This window comes from Xiphias gladius, chromosome 22 (genome assembly GCF_016859285.1).
Source record: "Xiphias gladius isolate SHS-SW01 ecotype Sanya breed wild chromosome 22, ASM1685928v1, whole genome shotgun sequence".
Classification (NCBI taxonomy): domain Eukaryota; kingdom Metazoa; phylum Chordata; class Actinopteri; order Istiophoriformes; family Xiphiidae; genus Xiphias; species Xiphias gladius.
This window is the reverse complement of record NC_053421.1, coordinates 15,801,937-15,822,226: the sequence shown is the minus strand read 5'-3', so window position 1 is coordinate 15,822,226 and position 20,290 is coordinate 15,801,937. Positions and strand designations below refer to the sequence as shown.

At 42.1% G+C, this 20,290-nt stretch overlaps 2 protein-coding genes across 7 annotated transcripts in view; both read right to left on the bottom strand.

The window, feature by feature from the left end:
• Window positions 1–95: 95 nt before the first annotated feature.
• nradd (neurotrophin receptor associated death domain) lies at window positions 96–9,808 on the bottom strand. Its single transcript, XM_040116642.1, has 6 exons — window positions 9,386–9,808; window positions 4,941–5,073; window positions 4,439–4,792; window positions 3,056–3,281; window positions 2,784–2,926; window positions 96–1,844 (listed from the first exon to the last, which is right to left on the bottom strand). Exons 1-6 carry the CDS (start codon window positions 9,422–9,424, stop codon window positions 1,531–1,533), a joined length of 1,209 nt encoding a protein of 402 aa, XP_039972576.1. The 5' UTR covers window positions 9,425–9,808; the 3' UTR covers window positions 96–1,530.
• Window positions 9,809–12,757: 2,949 nt separating this feature from the next.
• The window catches only part of nbeal2 (neurobeachin-like 2), a 35,049-nt gene continuing 27,516 nt past the window's right edge, over window positions 12,758–20,290 (bottom strand). For all 6 annotated transcript variants that reach the window (XM_040116908.1, XM_040116909.1, XM_040116910.1 and 3 more), the window contains 17 exons: window positions 20,160–20,255; window positions 19,910–20,034; window positions 19,613–19,753; window positions 19,397–19,527; window positions 19,151–19,260; window positions 18,938–19,055; window positions 18,714–18,811; window positions 18,483–18,596; window positions 18,201–18,287; window positions 17,970–18,079; window positions 17,277–17,449; window positions 17,086–17,180; window positions 16,858–16,974; window positions 15,999–16,160; window positions 15,749–15,897; window positions 15,501–15,636; window positions 12,758–15,312 (listed from right to left, as the gene is read on the bottom strand). In XM_040116908.1, coding sequence (XP_039972842.1) covers window positions 15,205–15,312; window positions 15,501–15,636; window positions 15,749–15,897; window positions 15,999–16,160; window positions 16,858–16,974; window positions 17,086–17,180; window positions 17,277–17,449; window positions 17,970–18,079; window positions 18,201–18,287; window positions 18,483–18,596; window positions 18,714–18,811; window positions 18,938–19,055; window positions 19,151–19,260; window positions 19,397–19,527; window positions 19,613–19,753; window positions 19,910–20,034; window positions 20,160–20,255 — 2,070 coding nt within the window. In that variant the 3' untranslated portion in view covers window positions 12,758–15,204. The remainder of the gene's footprint in view (window positions 15,313–15,500; window positions 15,637–15,748; window positions 15,898–15,998; window positions 16,161–16,857; window positions 16,975–17,085; window positions 17,181–17,276; window positions 17,450–17,969; window positions 18,080–18,200; window positions 18,288–18,482; window positions 18,597–18,713; window positions 18,812–18,937; window positions 19,056–19,150; window positions 19,261–19,396; window positions 19,528–19,612; window positions 19,754–19,909; window positions 20,035–20,159; window positions 20,256–20,290) is intronic.

The window sequence follows — 20,290 nt, the reverse complement described above, 5'->3', positions numbered from 1 at the left end:
TACAAAAACACAGAGGCATACCATAAGGAAATATATACACAAAACCATACGTGGATGGCATAAAAAAAAAAAAAAAAAAATCAAACCATCTGAGGTCAACACATAGTGTAGCTACCACACCGCAGATGTCCATAGTTCTCATAGATTTTATTAAGCTTTGGACTTGAAATGGTGATGAAATAAATACAAAAGCAAGATGGACACAAGGATTGATGTTAACGGTGTCTTTGGATTGTTTTTTTCTATATCTAACACAAGAAATGAACTTGACGGTAATAGAGCTGTGTATTTTTGAATGTAAGGAGAATAGATTAATTCCTTTTCATTTTCTTCTGTCTTCACAGTACATAAATGGTCTCACTTTAAGCCATGACTTAGTATTTAAGATATTTACAATTAAAGATGATTATTAGGAAGAGCTAATAAAGGTGTTTTTATATTTATGTTTCATTTTCATGTCTTCTGATGAGTTTTGAAACATCACTGGTGCATAATATTTCCTCAGTGTAAATAAATACTAAGGCTATTTAGTGGCTGCAGCAGAAAGAAGAAGAAAAAACAAATTTTAAAAAATAGCATTGTGAGTAGTTCCTATCTGCACATTACTTAGAGTGTTCTTATAAAGAAAATAACCACTGCAAGCGTCATCGGGATGTTAAGAAGATTTAACCCCTCAATTTCACTGGAGAAATCTGATCACTTGGCCATGTTAGTAGGGTTTCTTGGAGTTTTCTTCTTTTTTTAAGGGTACACGTGCACGGAAATGAGCCCAAATAGGAAAAGTCACATCATATTGGAAAGCAGTGTTGTTGGAAGAAACCATCTCCTTTTCGCAAAAATCAACAGCAATACCAAAGTGATTGCTGAAGTTGTGATTCATAAAACAAGGCTTGCAAGACTAAAAACACGATGACGTAAGGCGCCCATATTTGTTTACAAAAGCAGACGGAGGGACTTTTTTCTTTAGAAAAAGGAGGGGACAAATCTCATGACTGTCCAAATAACATGTAAACAGCGGTTTTTGAAAAAAATGACACTCATGCAGTACATGTAAACATATTATTCTGTTTCCTGCCACTTGTAAACGTAGTTAAGAGTAGAGTATGCGGAGTTTACTGTAATCCAATCTGACCAGGATTCCACAGTATCCATTAAGGAACTGACTAAGGCTTAATAAGAATGGAAAATTGTTAGCCTTGAGAGGTTGCAACATAACATATATTCAGTATGTCAATTTTCCCTAGTTACTGGTGATTTGCTCTGTAGTGATACATTGCAGGAAATTCTTCCATGCAGTTGGATCCATGTTAAATCAAATGGTGACATAAACTGGGGTAGAGTAAAGTGTTATTAGAATATTTTTTTGTTGTCTTACTAAAAACAGAATTATAAGTGTCCAACATAGCAATAAGAACTTTCAGTGGCAGTCTTGAACAGTGACAGGTGTTGATATCAGAGTGTCTCCCTTGTCATTTCAATCAAAGTTCTTCACTTGAGTCTCTGACGGTGACACGTGTGGCTGAAAAGCTGTCAGACAACAGAAACACCCTGCGTTGGGCAGTTAAGAGCTGTTACTACATCAGGCCTCTCAATGCGGGCCAGTGCGGAACACAGCAGTCCCAGAGTGGAGCCTTCTTTCTGGGCCCAGTTAGAGAGGAACGTGTGAGCGGGGGCCTCTCCGCGCCCAAACAGGTCTAGCTGTTCAGGCTCATAGCCCAGTGCTGCGCCCAGCTGCCTCCATCCCCGGCCCCCTCCCTCCTGCAGGAGGCGCTCCACCTCTTCCTGTCTCTGGGGGGGTAGGTTGATGTACAGACGATTGTCCTGCTTGCTGTCCCTCTTGGTACCTATGGAAACACAAACAAAATTAGCTCACCCTTACCAAACCAAAGACTAACATGCATCTTAATAGGATCTTGATAATAACAGTCAATAGTAATAATAGTAATTATATTATTAATAAAAAAAAGATAGGTCTCATGATAGATGTTTCTTTTTAGAAATACCAAGTTCAACATTTTATGGGCACAAAACTAGAAAGTTTCCGTGTCATAATTCTTGTGGGAAAGATTGTGAACGTAAAGATTCCCAAGTTTTCTTGTAAACTAACAAATCTATGTTTACATCCATTGTTTCTTACCAAAACCCATTCTGTCTATCCTTGAGGCGTAACAAACATGTTGAAATTATTTCCTTCCTAAATAATCGGCAAAGCCAAATTTTTAAGTATTTTGAAACCCGCATTGTTCACATTCATGTTTGTTAGCCAAGAGTCTAAGTTTCTTGGTGCGTTGCTGCCACCAATCAGTCGATCAGTGGAATAGCCTGAAACTGGCACCAGGAACAGTGTCCTCATGCATTTGCATGAGATACAAGAAACAAAATGGGGATCTGCTCACAACAACACTGCTCAGTAGCGCTACTAGTGCTCAAATACTTCACAGGGTACCATTAAAGAAAAGTGGAGGACAACTGTGTTCTGTCTGGACCGTAAAATGTCTAATACAATCTAACCTGTCCTTGTACAATCCCTAAAGTCATTTGAAGTTATATAAACAGGGACTTTAAAATAATTTCTGAAACGTCAGTATTAGTTAAAATTCTGGATTACCTTTAATCTTAATTTCTTCAACAATCTAAACAGCTAGTAATGCAGGCATGTAAGTGCATTTCAGCCCATTGAGTTAATAAAGATGTTAGACGTTTTAGTAACCTTGTTAAAATATCTTCTGAAGCCTTGGAGACCTTAATTAAGTTTAATTTCGAAGAGCCTGTGTCTACCATACCTTTGCTGGGCTGGTTGTCCTGTAGGCTGTGAGAGTCCAGAAAAACTCCACTGTCACTTTGGAGCTTTTCTCCCTCTGGAGATGATCCCAACTCAGCCGCACGGGCCTTAGAGAGAGCCTTCTTCTGTTTACAAGATCTCCAGCTGAGAAGAGCACAGGAAAACAATGTCAGTTGAATTACACACAGTGAGCTATTTGTCATCCCAGGGCCAATCTTATAAGCACGATTACACCCATTTAAGGACTAGGACCCAACCCTAGTGAGGACTCACCATTTATAAGCCACATAAAGAAGAAGACCCAGCACCACGGCAGCCAGAACAGACACGTAAGCAAGAATGTTGTTGCTGCCACCCTCATTCTGCGGGGTAAATTTGGGCGTTCCAGGGGTAGGACTGGCTTCCCCTTCCTCTGTCACCTCCTCTACAACTGGAGAGCGAGGAGCGTCACGGGGCCCATCGGACCCAGCAGGACGAGACAGAATGTGCAGCTTCTTATCTATTAAGAATGAGAAAGGGAGACGTGTCAGGCACAGTAACTTTGCATGTGCACATATGCACATCTGCACATCAGAAACACATTTGGGCTGCATAAATTAGGGCCAGAAATAATTCCACAGAAGCCTGTGCGCCTGATGTACTGATAGCCTCAGTCATCCCAGGTCCCCTGGGGTTTTGAAACCTTTCACTGCCCCGGTTTCCAGCCTCGTCTTCCCTCCTGTGGTCTGCCCATTTTAGGATCAAACAGCACAATGTACTGTGCTGACCTCTCAGGGGTCAAAGGGTCATGACATATGCACTCAGAGTGTGTACAGATGACCTTACTCCTGGAGAGTGAGTGTAGCCATTTGGGAGCAAGCAGGCTAGTTGTCAGGGTCAGCAGCCTCCCTTGGCCTTCAGGTTCTTGGGGTCAGTTAACCTAAAGACCTCTCAAGCTCATACCAATTGGACTACAGCACTTAAGTGGGCTCTTTTTTCACTACTCATGTTTCCAGGCTCGGAGTGTTACAGAGTGTTAGGATGAAGTGTGGATGCAGGTGTCGACCACATGTCCTTGTATTTTCACAGACACTCCCACTCCCTTAAGCTCTTTCTTTTATCTTTTTATCTTTCACTATTGCTGCCTTTCCCGGCATTAGATCTTTAAACGCTGGCACTATTCTGTATTTTTCTTATTGTCAGCAAATCCCATTAAAAGACCAAGATAATCCATCTCTCAATACTCTCTGATTTACCTACCCACTCTGTCGCACTCAAGCCTAAATCATTAACAAAGAGGTCACAAATTTTTGGCTTCATTTTTAAAAAGTAAATCATAAAACAGCTGGACACCGTAGCTTTATAGTTAAATAGTGTATTTGTTGGTGACTATTTTCAGCTGTGGGTTTACAGCAGCTGGGCAATGTATGTAGGACTGTGTGTATTGCCCACGTGCCTTATAATGAAGGACCATGTCACCGAGAACAACGATGTGGCTCCTTTATGTTTTTGATCAGGTCTATGGCGCAAAGACATAGACTATATCAAGCCTAATCTACACAGAGAATGTCAGTAGCATCAAGTCATTGTTGGTTTTGGTCTTTTTGTGGGATTTTTTGACAATAAGACAAATAAAGAATATGCATTTTCTCACTCTAATCCTCCTTCAAAACTCACCCATGCAGAGTGTGTCGGAGTTGGGCATACAGGCTCGGATCTCCACCTCGCTGTCAGAGCACTGGGCACAGGTCTGACAGGGTTTGGTGCTAGCAAGCTCCTCAGAAAATGTTCCCGGGCCACAGATCTGGCACAGAGTGTTTCCCTGAAGGCCACACTCGCGGATAGCACCCTCACCATGGGTGCATTTGGAGCAAGGCGCACACAGGCCATGGGTGCTCAAAAAGAAGAAGCCCTTGTCACATTCACATTGTGTGTCTTGATAGGCAGCGCAAGAGGCCACCACGGGGACACTAGGTGGGCAGTTGGAGCAGGGAAGGCAAGGGGAGAGGTCTTCAGATGCAGAAAATGTTCCTGGGGAAAAGATTACAAAATCAGTGCCAGTCTAAATAAACTGTTTCTCTCACAAATATCAGTGGCAATGATGAGACGTAGAGATAATGGTAAGGCAGGTGAAACATATTCTATGTTGGTGCAGTAACATTAGATTGTAATTCCTTACCCAGTGGGCACGGTGCACACTTGGTATCCTCTTTCCCACATAGTGCCACCACTCCGAAGCCAGCAGGACACAGACTACAACACTCCCCTGATTCAGTGAACTTGTTACTGGCACAGGCATGTCCGAGAGTAACCTGCCATAAATAAATGACATAGTAAGAAAAAAATACCACCACTATGTTTTCTTGTTTTATTTGAAAGAAAAAAGGAAATATCATCTTATGTTTTAGGCCTTTCTGGATCCACCCTGTTTACACAACAATTACATGATTCATATTCAACTTTCAGGCAGCAGTTACCAAAAAAGACAACAAGAGAGGAAGCTTTTCTTTGTCCTGGGAGTTTTCTGCCTTACACCACATGTGGGAAGGAAATCGCACACATCCCACTCCTGTGCAATTAAAGAAGCAAGGAACTGGGTGAACTGAAAATGGCCTTTTTTTTAATCTTTCTATCTGCCTCAGTTTTCACCCCTAAAGTGCTCAGGGTCCTTATCTGCAAGTGGGTAATGGAGAACCCAGGTTGAGTTATGACATGAGGGATAGATCAGACATTCCTAGTGGCTTGTGCAGCAGGGTTGGTGCCCGACAGGAGTGGCTGGCTTTAATCAGATGGCTTCGGACCAGTGGAAAAAAAAGACAAGAAGGGCCGAAGGAAAACGGTCAGAAAAGGAGGAAGGAAGAAGTAAAAACAGCCCCCCCTCTTACCAAATCGGTGTGAATGACAATGTGTAACTGTGTGTGTGTATACAGCGTATGTGTGTTTATTTCTTGACAACAGAAAAGGGGGGGGGGGGTGTATAAAGGAGACGGTTCCAGCCCCAGGCGAGGGTGTCAGTTAACCAAGGCTGCCCAGCATGTGAGTGTCTGTTTGGGTGAGAGGGGGCCTTTGAAGTTGCCATGCCCTGCAGGTGTGTCTATGAAGGTCAGTATTTCACTAACTCCCCCTTCTCCAAGGCTCTGAGCAACGGCATCTTAAACATGCACACATTTAAGGGAGATTGGCCAGTCTGCCTGGGGGCTGACAAGAGCAAACAGATGTCTAACAACTAACCTCCTGCAAAGGGGAAAAGTAACAGCTAAACAACCCACTGATGTCTCTCTTTGTCTCTGAAGTCTGCCAAGAAACACAGGCAACGTGTGCAAACCTGTAGAGCCTCCAACAAAAAGCCCACCAGAAACACACGAACACAGTGCCATGCCTCCAGTCGCAAAACACTGAACTGTTCCACGCTGATACTACGGGAGAAACGGCTTTGAAACGGGGCTCACCTCGCTCCAAAAACAACACCCACTTTTACTGAAACGCATACAGAGGAGCCTGATGATATCTTAACACCAGCCACAGAACCCAGATCAGAGGTATTAGTGTGTCGGGGTGGTAGGATCTAGCGGGCAGGAACCAGCAGGATGTTTGGAGTTGGCAGACTGTGACCAAGCCGGGACCATAATAACTTGGGGCATTCTGATAACTCTGATTGGTCCTCCTCATGTGACAGATGGGGCTCCTGTGCTAACACTAGCTAACCTTTTAGCCCTCAATCTATACTTTGATAAATATTTGGCAACACGGCTCTGCTTTATTTTTACCTCCAGCTTGGATTTCTGTCATTTTACAGTGCCTGGGCTTGGGTAGCTCTGTAAGCCTGCCTGGAGGGCCAACTCAGCTCAGAGCAGGAACTGCTAAAGGTTTGGCACTTTACCCACTGCCCAGTGTACAATGAAATATTTAGTCCATGCCCCACTGGGAACGAGAGGGAACAGTGATCTACTCAGTAGAGGAATGACTAAGTCATTATCTACTCTATACACTGAAATAGTACTATATATGGTTGCCACCTAATGTTTATCCGTGTGATAGATATTTCATTTCCCAGTAACTGTTCATGACACTTAATACTGTAATGAATTAAGAAACTTGTATAATTTGATTAATTCAAACTAAATTCTTAAAAACGGCGAGACATAACCTTTTTTTCATTTCATACAGAAAGTTACAGTATTAATGCTCCCTTACAAAAAACATGTACATGTAATTTTAAGATAGTTGGCCTAAAAATGTGTGTATGTATATGTGTGTTTTCAAACATTAGCAAGAGCAGCAGATAAAAATAAAAGCGATGACCTTGCTTTAATCGTTATTCAGTTTTTGTGACATCAGAAGGCAAAATCCACAAATTTGATTGTAGTGATTTTACTTCAGTGGCACCCAAATTAAAATACTTTACCACTGTTACATTTGTTTAGTAGAGTAAATCGATCACTGTGAAACCTTTACCCCCTTACTGTATTTGATAGTGTTCCTACAATGTCGGGTAAGTTCCAAGCCAAATTAATTTGCTGCACATGCTACAAATAGCCTTCAGTTGTCTCTGCCACCTCAGAGGCATAAAGTTTGAAGGAAAGGGGGCTGCAGTTGCTTTTGCTGCAGTTGCTGCCATTTAGTTAAGAAGCTGCAATCTGAAGGGATTCCCCGGTGAGAACAGACAGACCACCGAGGAGCACTGCTTTCAATGGGGCTCTCAACTCCACGGCTGCCGGAGTCACTCAGTCATCGCGGATCACCCCCACACATACACACGCACATGCGCGCGCGTGCACACACACACACACACACACACACTTCATTTCAGCCGTCTCTGCGCCTGAAACATTTTCTGTGCCCCTCTGAAGTGAGACCACATTTGAAGCGCCGAAACTGGAGTTTCCACAGTTAATCTAATCTGCGTGAAAATAAACACACAAAAGGATGCTCTCTCCCCCGCTCTCCCCGTGAAGACACTGACCCATGAGCCCTCACAATGCGGCTGTGACGGTAGCAGAAAAAGCCTTAGCTGAGGGAAAGTTGTCTAAACTGCACATCCAATCTGCGCTGATCACTGTCATTAGTATACAGGGAAGATGAGAGACACATTAAAAGACATATGTTTCTCTTTTTTCAAGCAGAAAACTCTCCCAACACTGTACTCCTAAATCAGCAGCAAGACACAACAAAGTGACTCCGTTAACTATCAATCTACTGATTTTCAACTCTCACTCAAGAGTTGTGAAATGGTTCAATTTTCAAAGTAACCCTAAAGTCTACCCCCCAAAGAAATCTGCTTAACTGCCCTATGGAAATTCAAATGGCTGTGGTAACAAACTAAACCACCCCCCAACTCTCACACATACACACACACACACATATATACACCACAAACTGGGAGAAAATGATGATAATTGCTTTGCTCCGGATATCCAGACCCCAGCAACACTGCAAGCTAGGCCACTTTTTCACCAGGAACTGCTATAAGCCACAAAATGTGGCAACATGCACAGTAAACTACAGGCAACGCGAGCCTTAGAAAAAGATTTAACAGTAGAAAGTCATGAAGAGTGTGCTCAGATACTGTAAAATACAGTCAACTTCTGCAGTAAATAATCCAATGAGTAATGAGACGGCACATTTTTTTTTTTCCCCAGTGGCCTGAAGCAACATGCTGTATTTAAGTGACTTTGTTTGCAAAACAGATCAGGAACAGCAGCATCTTAAATTTCACAAACAATCCTGTTGATATTATACCCTTATAGGAGATATAGACATAGACTTCTTTTTAAGAGCTGAAGTTTCATCTTAATACTTTGATCTAGCAAAAGTGCTTTGACTCTGACAAGCGTGTCCAGACAGGACTACAAGCCCCATGGGCTTTTTGAGGTAGATGAGTGTCAAATTATCGTCTGCAACTGTGGAGGCAGGGGCTTTCTTTTCTACTGATCCTGGGTTAATTATATGCTATCAAACACCACTGAAACTATAATTTCTCCATAAAATACACCATTTATTACTGAGTTGGTGCATAATCTTGGTAAATTGTGTGCTCCTGCGTTTTGTTCTTGTCTGATGTTCCAAGTTGTTTGGCTCTCTCTGGCCTGTGCTGCAGATGGTAGATGGGGTGAAAATATGTCATGCGAGTGGAAAACTGAAAACTGACTTCCCAGTTCGAGCTGCAAAACAAAATGTCCAAATATTTCAGGGATGTTTTGTGATCATGGAGGTCCGCAAGAGAAAGTGTAGATGTACAGTAGGTTAGGCCACAGTCCAGGATGTGTCTCTGAGAAACAAGCGGCACCATAGCCAAATGGGGACTAGTTTGACTTCACTTTTGTACAGCCATCAGGGACTTTATAATAAAGACAGGATGAGATGTAATCTCACTGTTTTTGCTAACTGCAGATTGACAACAAACATATTCAACAACAAGGGCAGTCTGACACAACCCTAAATCAAATATGGCTCTGTGGTGTAAAAAATATTTCCTTTGGGAACAATGGTGTAAAACTGAACTCAGTGGCTGAAGTTTACAAAGGCTGTTATCGTGGTGTTATGGCGATAAGAGATTATAAAGGCTTTTGAGTTATGAGAATATGTGGCATCGTTTAACTAAAACACTAATTAACGGTTGCTTACTTTTAACAGCAGAAGCGCGCAGATGGCAAACGGTCTCATGTCTTCAGTCTCCGAAATCCTCCTTGACTTCAAGCGGGCAGATCGGCGCGTCTCAGAATCTCTGACTCTGAACTTTGTTCCCCCGGTCTGCAGCCCTCGAAAACTGCATAAAAAAAAGTGTCATCAAAACGTCTACTCCTCTAAATCTAACCAAAAAACACCAACTTCTCCTAGAACGCGTTAGTCAGGCAGACGGGACGAGCGCGGTCATGGTCCAGTAACCAGATGTTTTTACGCACGAGAACGCGGGTTTAAGACGCAGGCTGTGTAATCCGTAGATTTTCCCGGTAGTGCATTCCCCGCTGATACCGCGAAGGTTCACACAAAAGTTCCCTCTGTTTTCAGCTCGCAGGATGCACGGGCTGCCTCCTCTCCTGCAGCTTCGCAGCAGATGAGGCAGGAAACGCTCCCGCGAGCCCTCCTGGGCTTTTTTCTCCTCCCATCTACTCAGCTTTCAAGGGGCCCCCGTGATTGGCTGGGTCCCTACGACGCGGCGCTGGGATTAACAATGTATAAGAAGGCAGACTGCAGTCAACGAGCCACTCGGTGTGTGTGTGTGTGTGTGTGTGTGTGTGTGTGTGTGTGTGTGTGTGTGTGTGTGTGTGTGAGAGAGAGAGAGAGAGAGAGAGAGAGAGAGAGAGAGAGAGAGAGAGAGGTTATGCGCTCAGTTGATTGATGTGTCTTCTTTTTTGCGCTGGAAACGTGTTTCATGAAACACGAGGTGATGTCGTGGACCGTGGGTTTGCAGACACGGCAGATTTGGTTGAAAGCGCTGGTCTTTGACGCAAACATTGAAGGGGCTGTGCACAAAAGCCAGGTATTGAGCGGTAACACGTGGACCTATAGTGTTCAGCGTTGAACAAAAAAAATATGAATCAAACAATTATTTGAATGAGCTTGGCGGATAGTGATGAAACATCAGTGGTGGGAAGTTAACCACCGGTAGGCTTCATTCACTTTAGTCCTATATCCAACTACGCATTTGAAGAACTGGTACTTGACTGAAGTGTGTTCATTTGATTCCAGTTCATACTTGTACTCGACAACAATTCAGAGGAAAATATTGCACTTTTTCTTTACCTTGCTACATTCATTTTTAAGTTATAGTTACCAGTTAGTCGACAAAATACGGCTTTACAAACAAAACGTTTGATAAGCTTATAAAATATGTTTAGATTAAATTAAAGTACCCATCGGTATATAAAACTGTTACAGCTCCGCCATGACCGATTGCAAGAGTAAAATGTTATTTATGCATTAATATACCATATATTAGTATGATAATCGATGAGACCATTTTTTTCTTAATTAATTACTTTTGCTTTTGATACTTTATGTAAACTTTATGCTACGTACTTCTGGATTTTTAATACGGACCTTTACTGGCAGTGGAGTATTTTTTCCACTGCTACTTTTCTTAAAGGATCTGAATACTCTCAGCAACACTGCAAAGTATATTAAAGAAACATTATATAGTGATATAATCCAGTACATATATAAAACTGAGCTCTGTATTATGAAATGTTATTTCCTAATGTTTTTTTAATTCATTCTTTATTTATAGGATTATTTGTTTCATTATTTCTTATTTATCTATTTATTTAATAATTTACACTCTGGGTCATAATACTACAGCATAATGGTTGCTGCCAGTGGTGTCAACACGTGAACCTCACTTATATTTCTACCTCACTACATTTAAGGTAAATAAATCAACATCATTGAAGAAATATGTACTCAAATGCATCAACAATTATAACGCAGGACACAGTAAAACAATAAAAATAAAACTTTATTAAATGGAGTTCTGGGACATGAGACCTTTGTACAGCCCTATAGGGACACTTACATCGAGCTGTGATCTGTTGTTACCAGAAACAAAAGAAAGCATGTGAATCAAACGCGATGCTCTTAAGAAGAAGTACATGTTTGATCTCAGCAATTCAAAAGATTAGAAAACCAACGCAGGGTAGATTACACACCTTGTAAATTCTAGTGAATGCATCGCAGGGGGGCCTGGAGACTTCAGAGGAAAACAAATGGAGAGCTCTCTCAGACACAATACTACTTACACTTCAAAGCCTGCCAAGGGATGAGAGGAGACAGCGAGGATATTCCTGCTCTGATAAAACTTCAAGCCATATTCCAGTCACATGAGGATCTCTTTTTCTCGCAGTCATACACAAAGACAAACAAAAGGTATTCTTAATTTTAAATTATGTGGGTTTACGCTCACTTAAAAATGAGTAAGCAAGGTTTGAGTATCATCTACACTGCAGAAATTGGTAATTGTTGCACATTATTGAGTCATAAAAGTCTTATTTTTTTAAGTTAAAAAAAAATTGGCTTTGTGGTAAGGTAATTTTATTTTTTTAATTTAATGTAAATTTTAGTGTTTATTTTATCATTTATTTGATGCTTGCTCGATGCACTGCAAATTCTCCCGTTTTATTTTATTTTGTCTGTTATTGAGTCTTAAAATCTCTTGTTTCAACTTCTCTCCAGTGCAAAGAAATTTGGTCAAGATTTTTTTGGGGCTGTTATTTTTCTTATCCTAGTGTAGAAATCTGCCTTATTCTGTCTTGCTTCAACACGCTGATACTCACATCTAGAACATTCTTAAAGAAAGTTGAGTTTTATGGAAACAGGTTGTAATAATCTTATCACACTGGTACTTTTTTCTTTTTAAGAAGCTTGTAGGACTCCATGACAGACAAACCGCTTGGTATGGTGAAGATTTTTACAGTGCATTCGAGCAAACATTAAATAAGTAAACATAGGTTTATCAAAAATCAGACCAATAAACAGTTCCCATCACTTCTTTAGTCTTTACTTGTCTACATGATCTTGATGTAGAGGCACCGACTCTTTATCTGTGGGCAGATTTCCTCTGTGGTCATGCATGGGTGGGAACGATAAGGGAGCTATGAAAAAGAAATAACAAAAACACGATCTTGTCGTCCACAGGCCGAGGAGAAATGGTGCAGAGGGGGAGAGGAGGAGGAGGGGGTGGAGGGCTGAGGTTGTTGACTGAGGCCTGTTTGAGGGTTGTTGCGTTCTTGGCAGGAACAGCTTCAACAACCACCAAAATTGCAGCATTTCACGACATCCATCCCCTCAGCCTGCCCTAAGGTTTGCGGAGGTCAGAGGGAGACACTGCCAATAACCAAGAGAGAGGTGTCAACCCCTCCCACCATTGTGAGTGGTACCACATCAGAGTGACTGCATCCCTCTTCACCCTCCTACTCCACTTCCCTTATTCACTATTCTATGGTTTGTATTTGACCGGGGGTCTACAGGTCGGTTTTATCACCCGCCTCACCCCTCCCCACCCCACTGAATTGTACCCCTGGAGGTGTTTATGGGCAGGCTGACAGGATGTTCGGCCCACCAGGAGATCAAAGTCTCCTCTTCAAGTAAATGTGCTTTTGCTCACTATGACCTTTTCAACTCTAATAGGGTTAACATCACAGACGCATGCAAGGCTGGGATTACAGTAGAGGAGCTGGATGATCTTCGTTGTGGCAGCGGATCAGTTTCCTTCCTGCTGTGGTTCACACACAAGAATCAGAGCTCATTTTTCAGTAATGGGCGATCATCCTCAGGATATGGGCCACGGGTTCACGGAAAAAAGCATTCCTGAATATAAGTGTGCAGTCACAATTATTGGCCATATTAGGGCAATTTTTTTTTTTTCTAAAAAAAAAGAGCAAAACAACTTCAGTTACAAACTGACAGAGTGGAGAGAGAAAATAGACAGACATACAGACAGCCACAACTCCCACTGCAAATGTTTAAGTTTCAAGGAACACAGGCTATTTGATTTTTAAAAAGTAAAGTGTATTTTAAAAATCTTCCAAGAACAATACATTTGCTAAATAAAAATGGTTAAAGAGAAATTCAAGGCAGTGCTGGCCTTCACATAGGGCTTTTTATAGGATCACTTTGAATCAATATCAGAACAACAAATAATATCAAATGCATTCTATATAGCATGATTTAAGCCTACTTTTTGATAGAGGAATGTGATTTGAAAGACCGTAAAGACCCAATTCTGACATCAATCGATTAAATCAAAGGCTCTGAGTGCTGCTGTATAGTTAAGGGAAATAATACATTCATAACATTTAGATCAAAACTGAGCAGTGGATTATAAAATGTGTATTTCAACAGCTGCTTATGCAAACAATCCTATATATTCATAGACTCCCAGTTGCACACACACTTTATAATACAGTATCTCATCTTATAGTGGGATTAACATGGGATTTTGGACAGAATGAATGTTTTTTTTTGTGAGGAAAGGAGGTGAACTGATAAGATAACAACATTTCAAATATAGTTTCTTTTCTCCTTGCTTACACTTTGTAAGTGATTCTCAGAATAACTAAGACTAGGTAATTTGTATGTGTGCACCATGTTATGGGTATTGCATTCTCCCAAATAGTTTCCTCTGTCTCTCTCTCCCGTCATGACACTGCATAACAACTACTTTGTTCCAACCACAGTAAAAGAAGCGGGCAGGAAGTGAATTCCTCTGAAGCTCACTCACTCTACTCACGTGTTTTGCAGTCATCGTGTCTTCAGATGTTTTCAGCGATTCAGAAACAGTACACTACCAGTACAGGCAAGCATGTGTGTCCAGCCAACAGTTTACTGAGTTCATTAACAACATCTTATTCACGTGTGAGTCATGGTAGAGTAGTAAGGGGTGCTTAAATCAGATCGACAGGGATAAAAATCTGACATTAGTGAGCTATGTGAAATAGATGACTGGAGTTCAGTGTTTATACAGGGCTCAAGACACAAGGTAAAAAAGGCACTTTGCAGATAAAATAAAACAGGGATATAGTTGTGTGAACACAATAACAAACTATTACAGAAGCATTAGCAAGTAAAGGCCTTGACTCCATTGTGTGTGAGGCAACAGCAGGCTCGGCTCTCCTCTTCAGTTTCAGTGCATCCTAGCTCCACAATCATGATAAAAAAAGAGAATATATTTCACATGCTTGACCATTAAAGCAGTTATTGCTTTAATTATAACAGTTTTACATTGCTTAGAGCCCAAGGAATGCAGAATTATACACTGTGGTACTGTGGTGCACTTCTGGTGCAGGGATCAGCAAATCTTGATGTCAACCACAAAAAATGATAACACAGCAAAGGCTCACTAGTGCTCAGTTGTCCTCATGTGTCTTTCTTTACAGAGCAAACCCTCTTGTGGTACTTGCCAGTATTGCAATATGGAAATCTCAAGCAACGTCCGCGGTAGTTTTTCAAGTTTCCAGGAGTTTTACGAAGGTGCCATTGCCAAACAATGGCTTTGGGACATTCAACCACATAGAGATCACAGCTGTGCCTCTGACAATAAAGGAGCAAATAAAACGGAGCCTGGGGAGTTCACAGCGGTACTTCTCTATGTGTCTGAGGCTGAATGTGCATCAGAGTGAGTCATTCCCCTGAAATATGACTCAGTGTATATAGAGTCTGACAGTAAACGCAAACACAGAGCTCTTTGCACTCCACAAAACAAGGCCACTCTTTGGAATGATGCTGATTAAAAACAGTACACAACTGTAAAGGAATTACGCAACAAAATATCAAATCTTGAATAAAAAAGTGCTCAGTGTATAGTTGCTCTCTCAGAGAGATCAGTGGCTGACGAGGATAGTGTCCCAGCTTGTAAAGGAAGGAAGGCCTTGTTGAGTATGGTGAGCATCTTGACGGTGCCGGTATCTGCAACCTACAGAGTCCTCAGGGATCCTCCACCGTGGCTCATCTCATTTCCCAGCATTCTCAGAGGGATTGTATTCAGTTTCACCCGACGACACCTGAGAGATGCGGCGTGTGGAGCCCCACAGGCGACGGGAGAATTGTCCTGAGCGAACCTGAGACGAGGAGGGGGAACATGTTAATCTTCACTTCAGGGCTAAAACAGAGATGTTAGACTAAAGATGCTCAATTATCATCTGAAAAACCTGGTTTTCAACTAGTACTTAGCATATGATTTACCCCCCCCCCCTCTCGACACACCCCACTCCTGCATTCCACGATCACTTCATGTCCTGGTTCTCACCTCCTCTGGCTTCCCTGCCCCCACCACAATTAACTTCCCGTCCTCTAGTCCCACTAGGATGTGGCTGCACTCTTTGGTGACAGACACACTCCTCACAGGAACCTTCAAGGCCAGGGGTGTTACCGGAGCATCCAGACTGTCAAACAAAGAGGAGATGAGGTTTTTCCTTCCAGACTTGAAGTCTTCTATAAATGCTGCACATTGGCATCATTATGATGAACTTCAAACTATGTTCTCAATTTCTTTACCTGTATAAATCTCGTATGTGGAGGCTGCCCTGTATGGTGCCCAGGATGACGTATTCAGACACCAGGTGGAGAGCAGTCACCTGCTCCTCCATGGTGAAGGAGGACAGCAGACAGCCATTTACTGAGTAAACATGAAGTGAATACTTGCCCTGTAGGAAAAAATAGAATTTGGATATTTCTATAAGCAAGCTGAAAATCTTGTTTGCGTATACGTGTGTACCTATGAAATTTACTATATGTATTTATGTACCTTTCTGTTAGACCGCTCCTCCAGCGAGGTCTGTACCACAATGTGGCCTTCCATGCCCACCTGGAGCTCAGAGATTTCGGTGGGTACACAGCTATTACCAGGAGGTCGCAGTGTTCGCAAGAACTGACCTCGTCGGACAGTGTGCACGATTACAGTCCCGTCCTGACACACAGTAGATTGAGAGAGTGCGAGTCAGTTTTGATCCAAACCAATAATGAAAACAGTACTTTTTGTTTTTTGCTTATTTTATTTACAAACTGCAAACCAGGGTTTCTAAGCCAAAGCCACATGGTGAGAATCAAATAAATCAAATAAAAGCTCCTATAACTATAGCTAAGAATGACTGATTTGTATGTTATCTGTATCCTCACTGATTTTAATACTAATTAGGCTGAAAAAAAAATCTGAAAATGAGAAAAAAAACTGTGGTTTACCCTTGGTTCATTCTGTCAAATACGCTCTCCAGGTATGAACGACTGTTGGCTATAAGATGGCAACATCTGTCTCCTTATACCCATAAAGTCTGTGTTTGTGTTCAGATTACATTCTCACTTCTAATAAGCAACATCACATTTTGCTTGGACAACATCCAAGTAGTACTTTCAAGCATCTTATGGTTATTTAGGTTGAACAGCATTTTTCATGCCTGCACAAGCATACAGAACTGAAGCAGTATGGACTCCATAGATTTAAACAAAAAAAAAATAAATAAATAAATAAAAAAAAAATCCTTGACTTTTCAATTCTGCTTACTTGGCTAAATTATTTTGGTAGTAAATGTTAAAGTATCGAATTAATATGCAAAACCAATCAAACTCAGTGAGTGTTTTGTGTGTTTATAGAGAGTAACACCTCTGACCTTTGACCCTGAGACAGCCATGTCCAGTTCGGTGCTGATGGCCACACAGGTGACCTCCTGGTCGTGTCCACAGAGGACCTGCACCGGCCGAGGAGAAAGGCCGCTGGAGAAGCCACCCTGAAGGACAAAAAAGGAGAATACATATGTAAAGCCATAACTTTGAAAGCACAAGCACGTACAAGCATGTAAGTGACTTAGATGCAGGAAGGGATATACGAAGACATTTACCTGCTGTAGGACCTGCCACACTATGCAGGAGGTGTCCCTTGAACCAGAGATGAGGTAGATGCCACAGAGATCCAGAGCCAAGCAAGTAACAATGTCTATGTGGAAAAACACAAATATACAAATAAATACATAAAATTAAAACAAACAAAACTTGTATATTTAAAGTTAAACATACAACAGTAAGAGCTCACCAATGTGCCGGCAGATCCTGCCCACCAGTTTGCCCTTGCCCAGTTGGGTGACACGGAGACTGCAGTCCCAGTGTCCTCCGCTGAACAGCAGTCGTCCATCGTTGGACACCACCAGCACCTGAGCGCCGATCTCTACCCCGGGAGAGAAAGGTCCGCTCAAGAAACGCTGCGTTCTGCACCGCAAAGCACGGTTGGAAAAGATCAAAGCGAGTTAGAAAAAAGAAGTGAGAGTGAGCTGTGGCGATTTAAAATCAGCACATTAAACTGTCATGCAACTGCAAATTACAACGTACCTGAAACCCCAGTGCTAAAATTTTTCTTATCCTAATAAATGATTCTCTGTTTATGTGATCCACGTTCAAGATCAGTATAAAATAAAATCCCTTAAGGCCAATTTCAATTAAGTGAACGGGCTTTGAAGCTTCACAGACAAAAAAGGGACAGCCAGACAGATGTTGAGCTTCCATCCAACTGTCAGGAAGATTTTCCACATCTTTTGAAATGCCATAAAAAATAAGTGGGTTTTTACTCACTAGGCTCAAGATTTCGAAATTAAAAATATCAGAAAGGAGGCTGTGGTAGACGGATATTTTGTAGATAGTAAATTCAGGATGTCCAAAGTCATGCCTTTTTCCATGTTATTTATTATGTGATATTTCAATTTTAAGTACTAAGGTCTCTGAGGGCACTCACTTGGGATTAGTCATCGTGGGGTCCTTAGTGAAGGTGAAGTAGTTGGCAATGTTTTTGTCATATGGCAGCCAGCTGTGTGTTCCTATCAACCCGTTTGAACTCACAGTCACCTGGAGAGAAATAATGGCATGATATGACAATGATAAACCTCAACTCTTTAAAATGATAAAGTCTTATTGTTGTCATGATTGTGCTTGGTTTTAAATTTGGCCCTTCGGAAAGCGTCCATACCAGTATGTCTGAGCCCTGGATGATGAAGGAGCGATTCTGGTTCTTTGGTACCACTGCCTGGACCAGAGGGAGGCCGTCACTCACCACCTGAGGCACACACAAACACACACACACACACACACACACACACACACACACACACACACACACACACACACACACACACACACACACACACACACACACGTGTAAATACATACACACTACACAATATGAGTTTTTTTGTTTTTTTTAGAAGAATAATGAGATCACGAAAGGACTTAAAAGCATTATAGACCCCACCTCCACAAATGGCCTGAGTTTTTTGAGCTCCTCAAAGATATTTGGGGGCACGGTTTCCAGGCGGGCCTGCCGCCTTACTGCGTTCTCAGTCGACATACGAGGAGGATGAGGCTCCTGGGTGCAGACAAGAACATGATACCAAACTGCTGTTGCTTTTGAAACTTAACATCACAGAATATTGTTGAAAATCGAATCTTGAAAAGTAGCTGTGAATTAGGCTGGGAGTGGCACCTTAAGTAGCTGACAGGGTGTCTGTCCAAAGTTGCTGATGATGCCTTCCAGGGCCTTGCGCTCATTTTCGTTGGCAATTGCATCCAGATCTACTGCGCCTGCAGAGAGGCCGAACAACAAGCAAGAAAGATTTCTAATGGGACACAAGGAGCTAGAGAAAAGACTCAAGAAAAGTCTGAAGGGTTTTTTTCTTTCACTGATAAGAAAAGGGTATTCACACTTGCCTTCATAAGTGCAGTAGTAGAAGACATTGAGCGCATTCACTGCCTCTTCACCTCTCTGCTTGTAACCAAAGATCAAGTCAATCCACTCATGGAGGTGACTGGACACATGCTCACATTCCTAGGGTTTAACATACAAGATGCTGTTGTCTTAAATAGTTTCACGATTGGCCGCCAGTGTGCTATAAAAGACCGTGGCTGTTTGTGTAGACTCACCAGGGCTTTCCTGTGTTTCCTGATGAAGTCTCCTCTTGATGTGGCCCAGCGAGGCAGCAGAACATTCGTCACTGGGTCCTGAGATATCTGCAAATGTCCCAAGTCGAATCCTACGGCAAGCATGAAGCAAACATGCATTAGGTTCTTTATGTCAACAATACATTAGCTATACATCTAAAGACAAAAATAAATCCCATTATTTTTCTTTAAAACAGTCTATTTGACCACAGGTATAGTGCACCTTACCGTTCAGGTTCTGCAGGAATTCTGGGAAGTAGAAGAACTCCGGGATGAGCTCTTTGACGTCAGCGGGACTCTCCATACGAGCCTGCCAGGCGGCTGCCACTGAGTGGAACTGTCTGTCTGCACAGTCAAACCTAAACAATGACAAGATATGCCAGCATGAGGCCAGAGAACAGCAGGAAATACTCTGAAATATCAAGCACCAGTCATCGTTCCCACCTGCCACTCTGCAGCTGGATATGCAGGGTGGTGAATGGCTCCATGCGGATCATGTAGTGCATGACTCCTGCTGCATTTGAGTAGTGTGTGCCATAGTGGAATTTGTCAATGGTGCCTGTTGGGTCCTCAAAGCTCTCATACCTAGTGATAGACGGAGAAAAATGCTGGAAATTATACATTCTCGACATTGTACAAAGCATAAGTTTGCTGCTTTGTAGAACTGGCAGTTGGCTGCTGATCTGCAAGCCTTTTAATGCAAGAAACAACCCAAAATCACACTGTTATATAACCACTTACTTTTCTCTGACATTCTGTGCATGGCGTGGGTTGACCACTCCTATGGGTTTGGACAAGTCTCTGAAAACTGACGGGTCCTCTAGATCCAGAACAGGAGAGGTGTAGTCACACAAGACCCAGGGGAACTGAAGACAAAAAAAACACAAGTGCAACATGATGCCTCCTCACACTGAAAGTGTATCATATTTTGCGACAAAGGGATCATAAATAATGACAGTAAACACTGTCAGGGGAGATGGCGTGTATTTACCACAGGATACTGCGACAGGTCGTTGTAAGTGCGTCCAGCGATGGTGTTCAGTTGCATCAAATACTCAAAATTGGAGATTTCTCTGTAAACCCATTTCTGTTCAACACATCGACACCAGATTAGTCAAACAC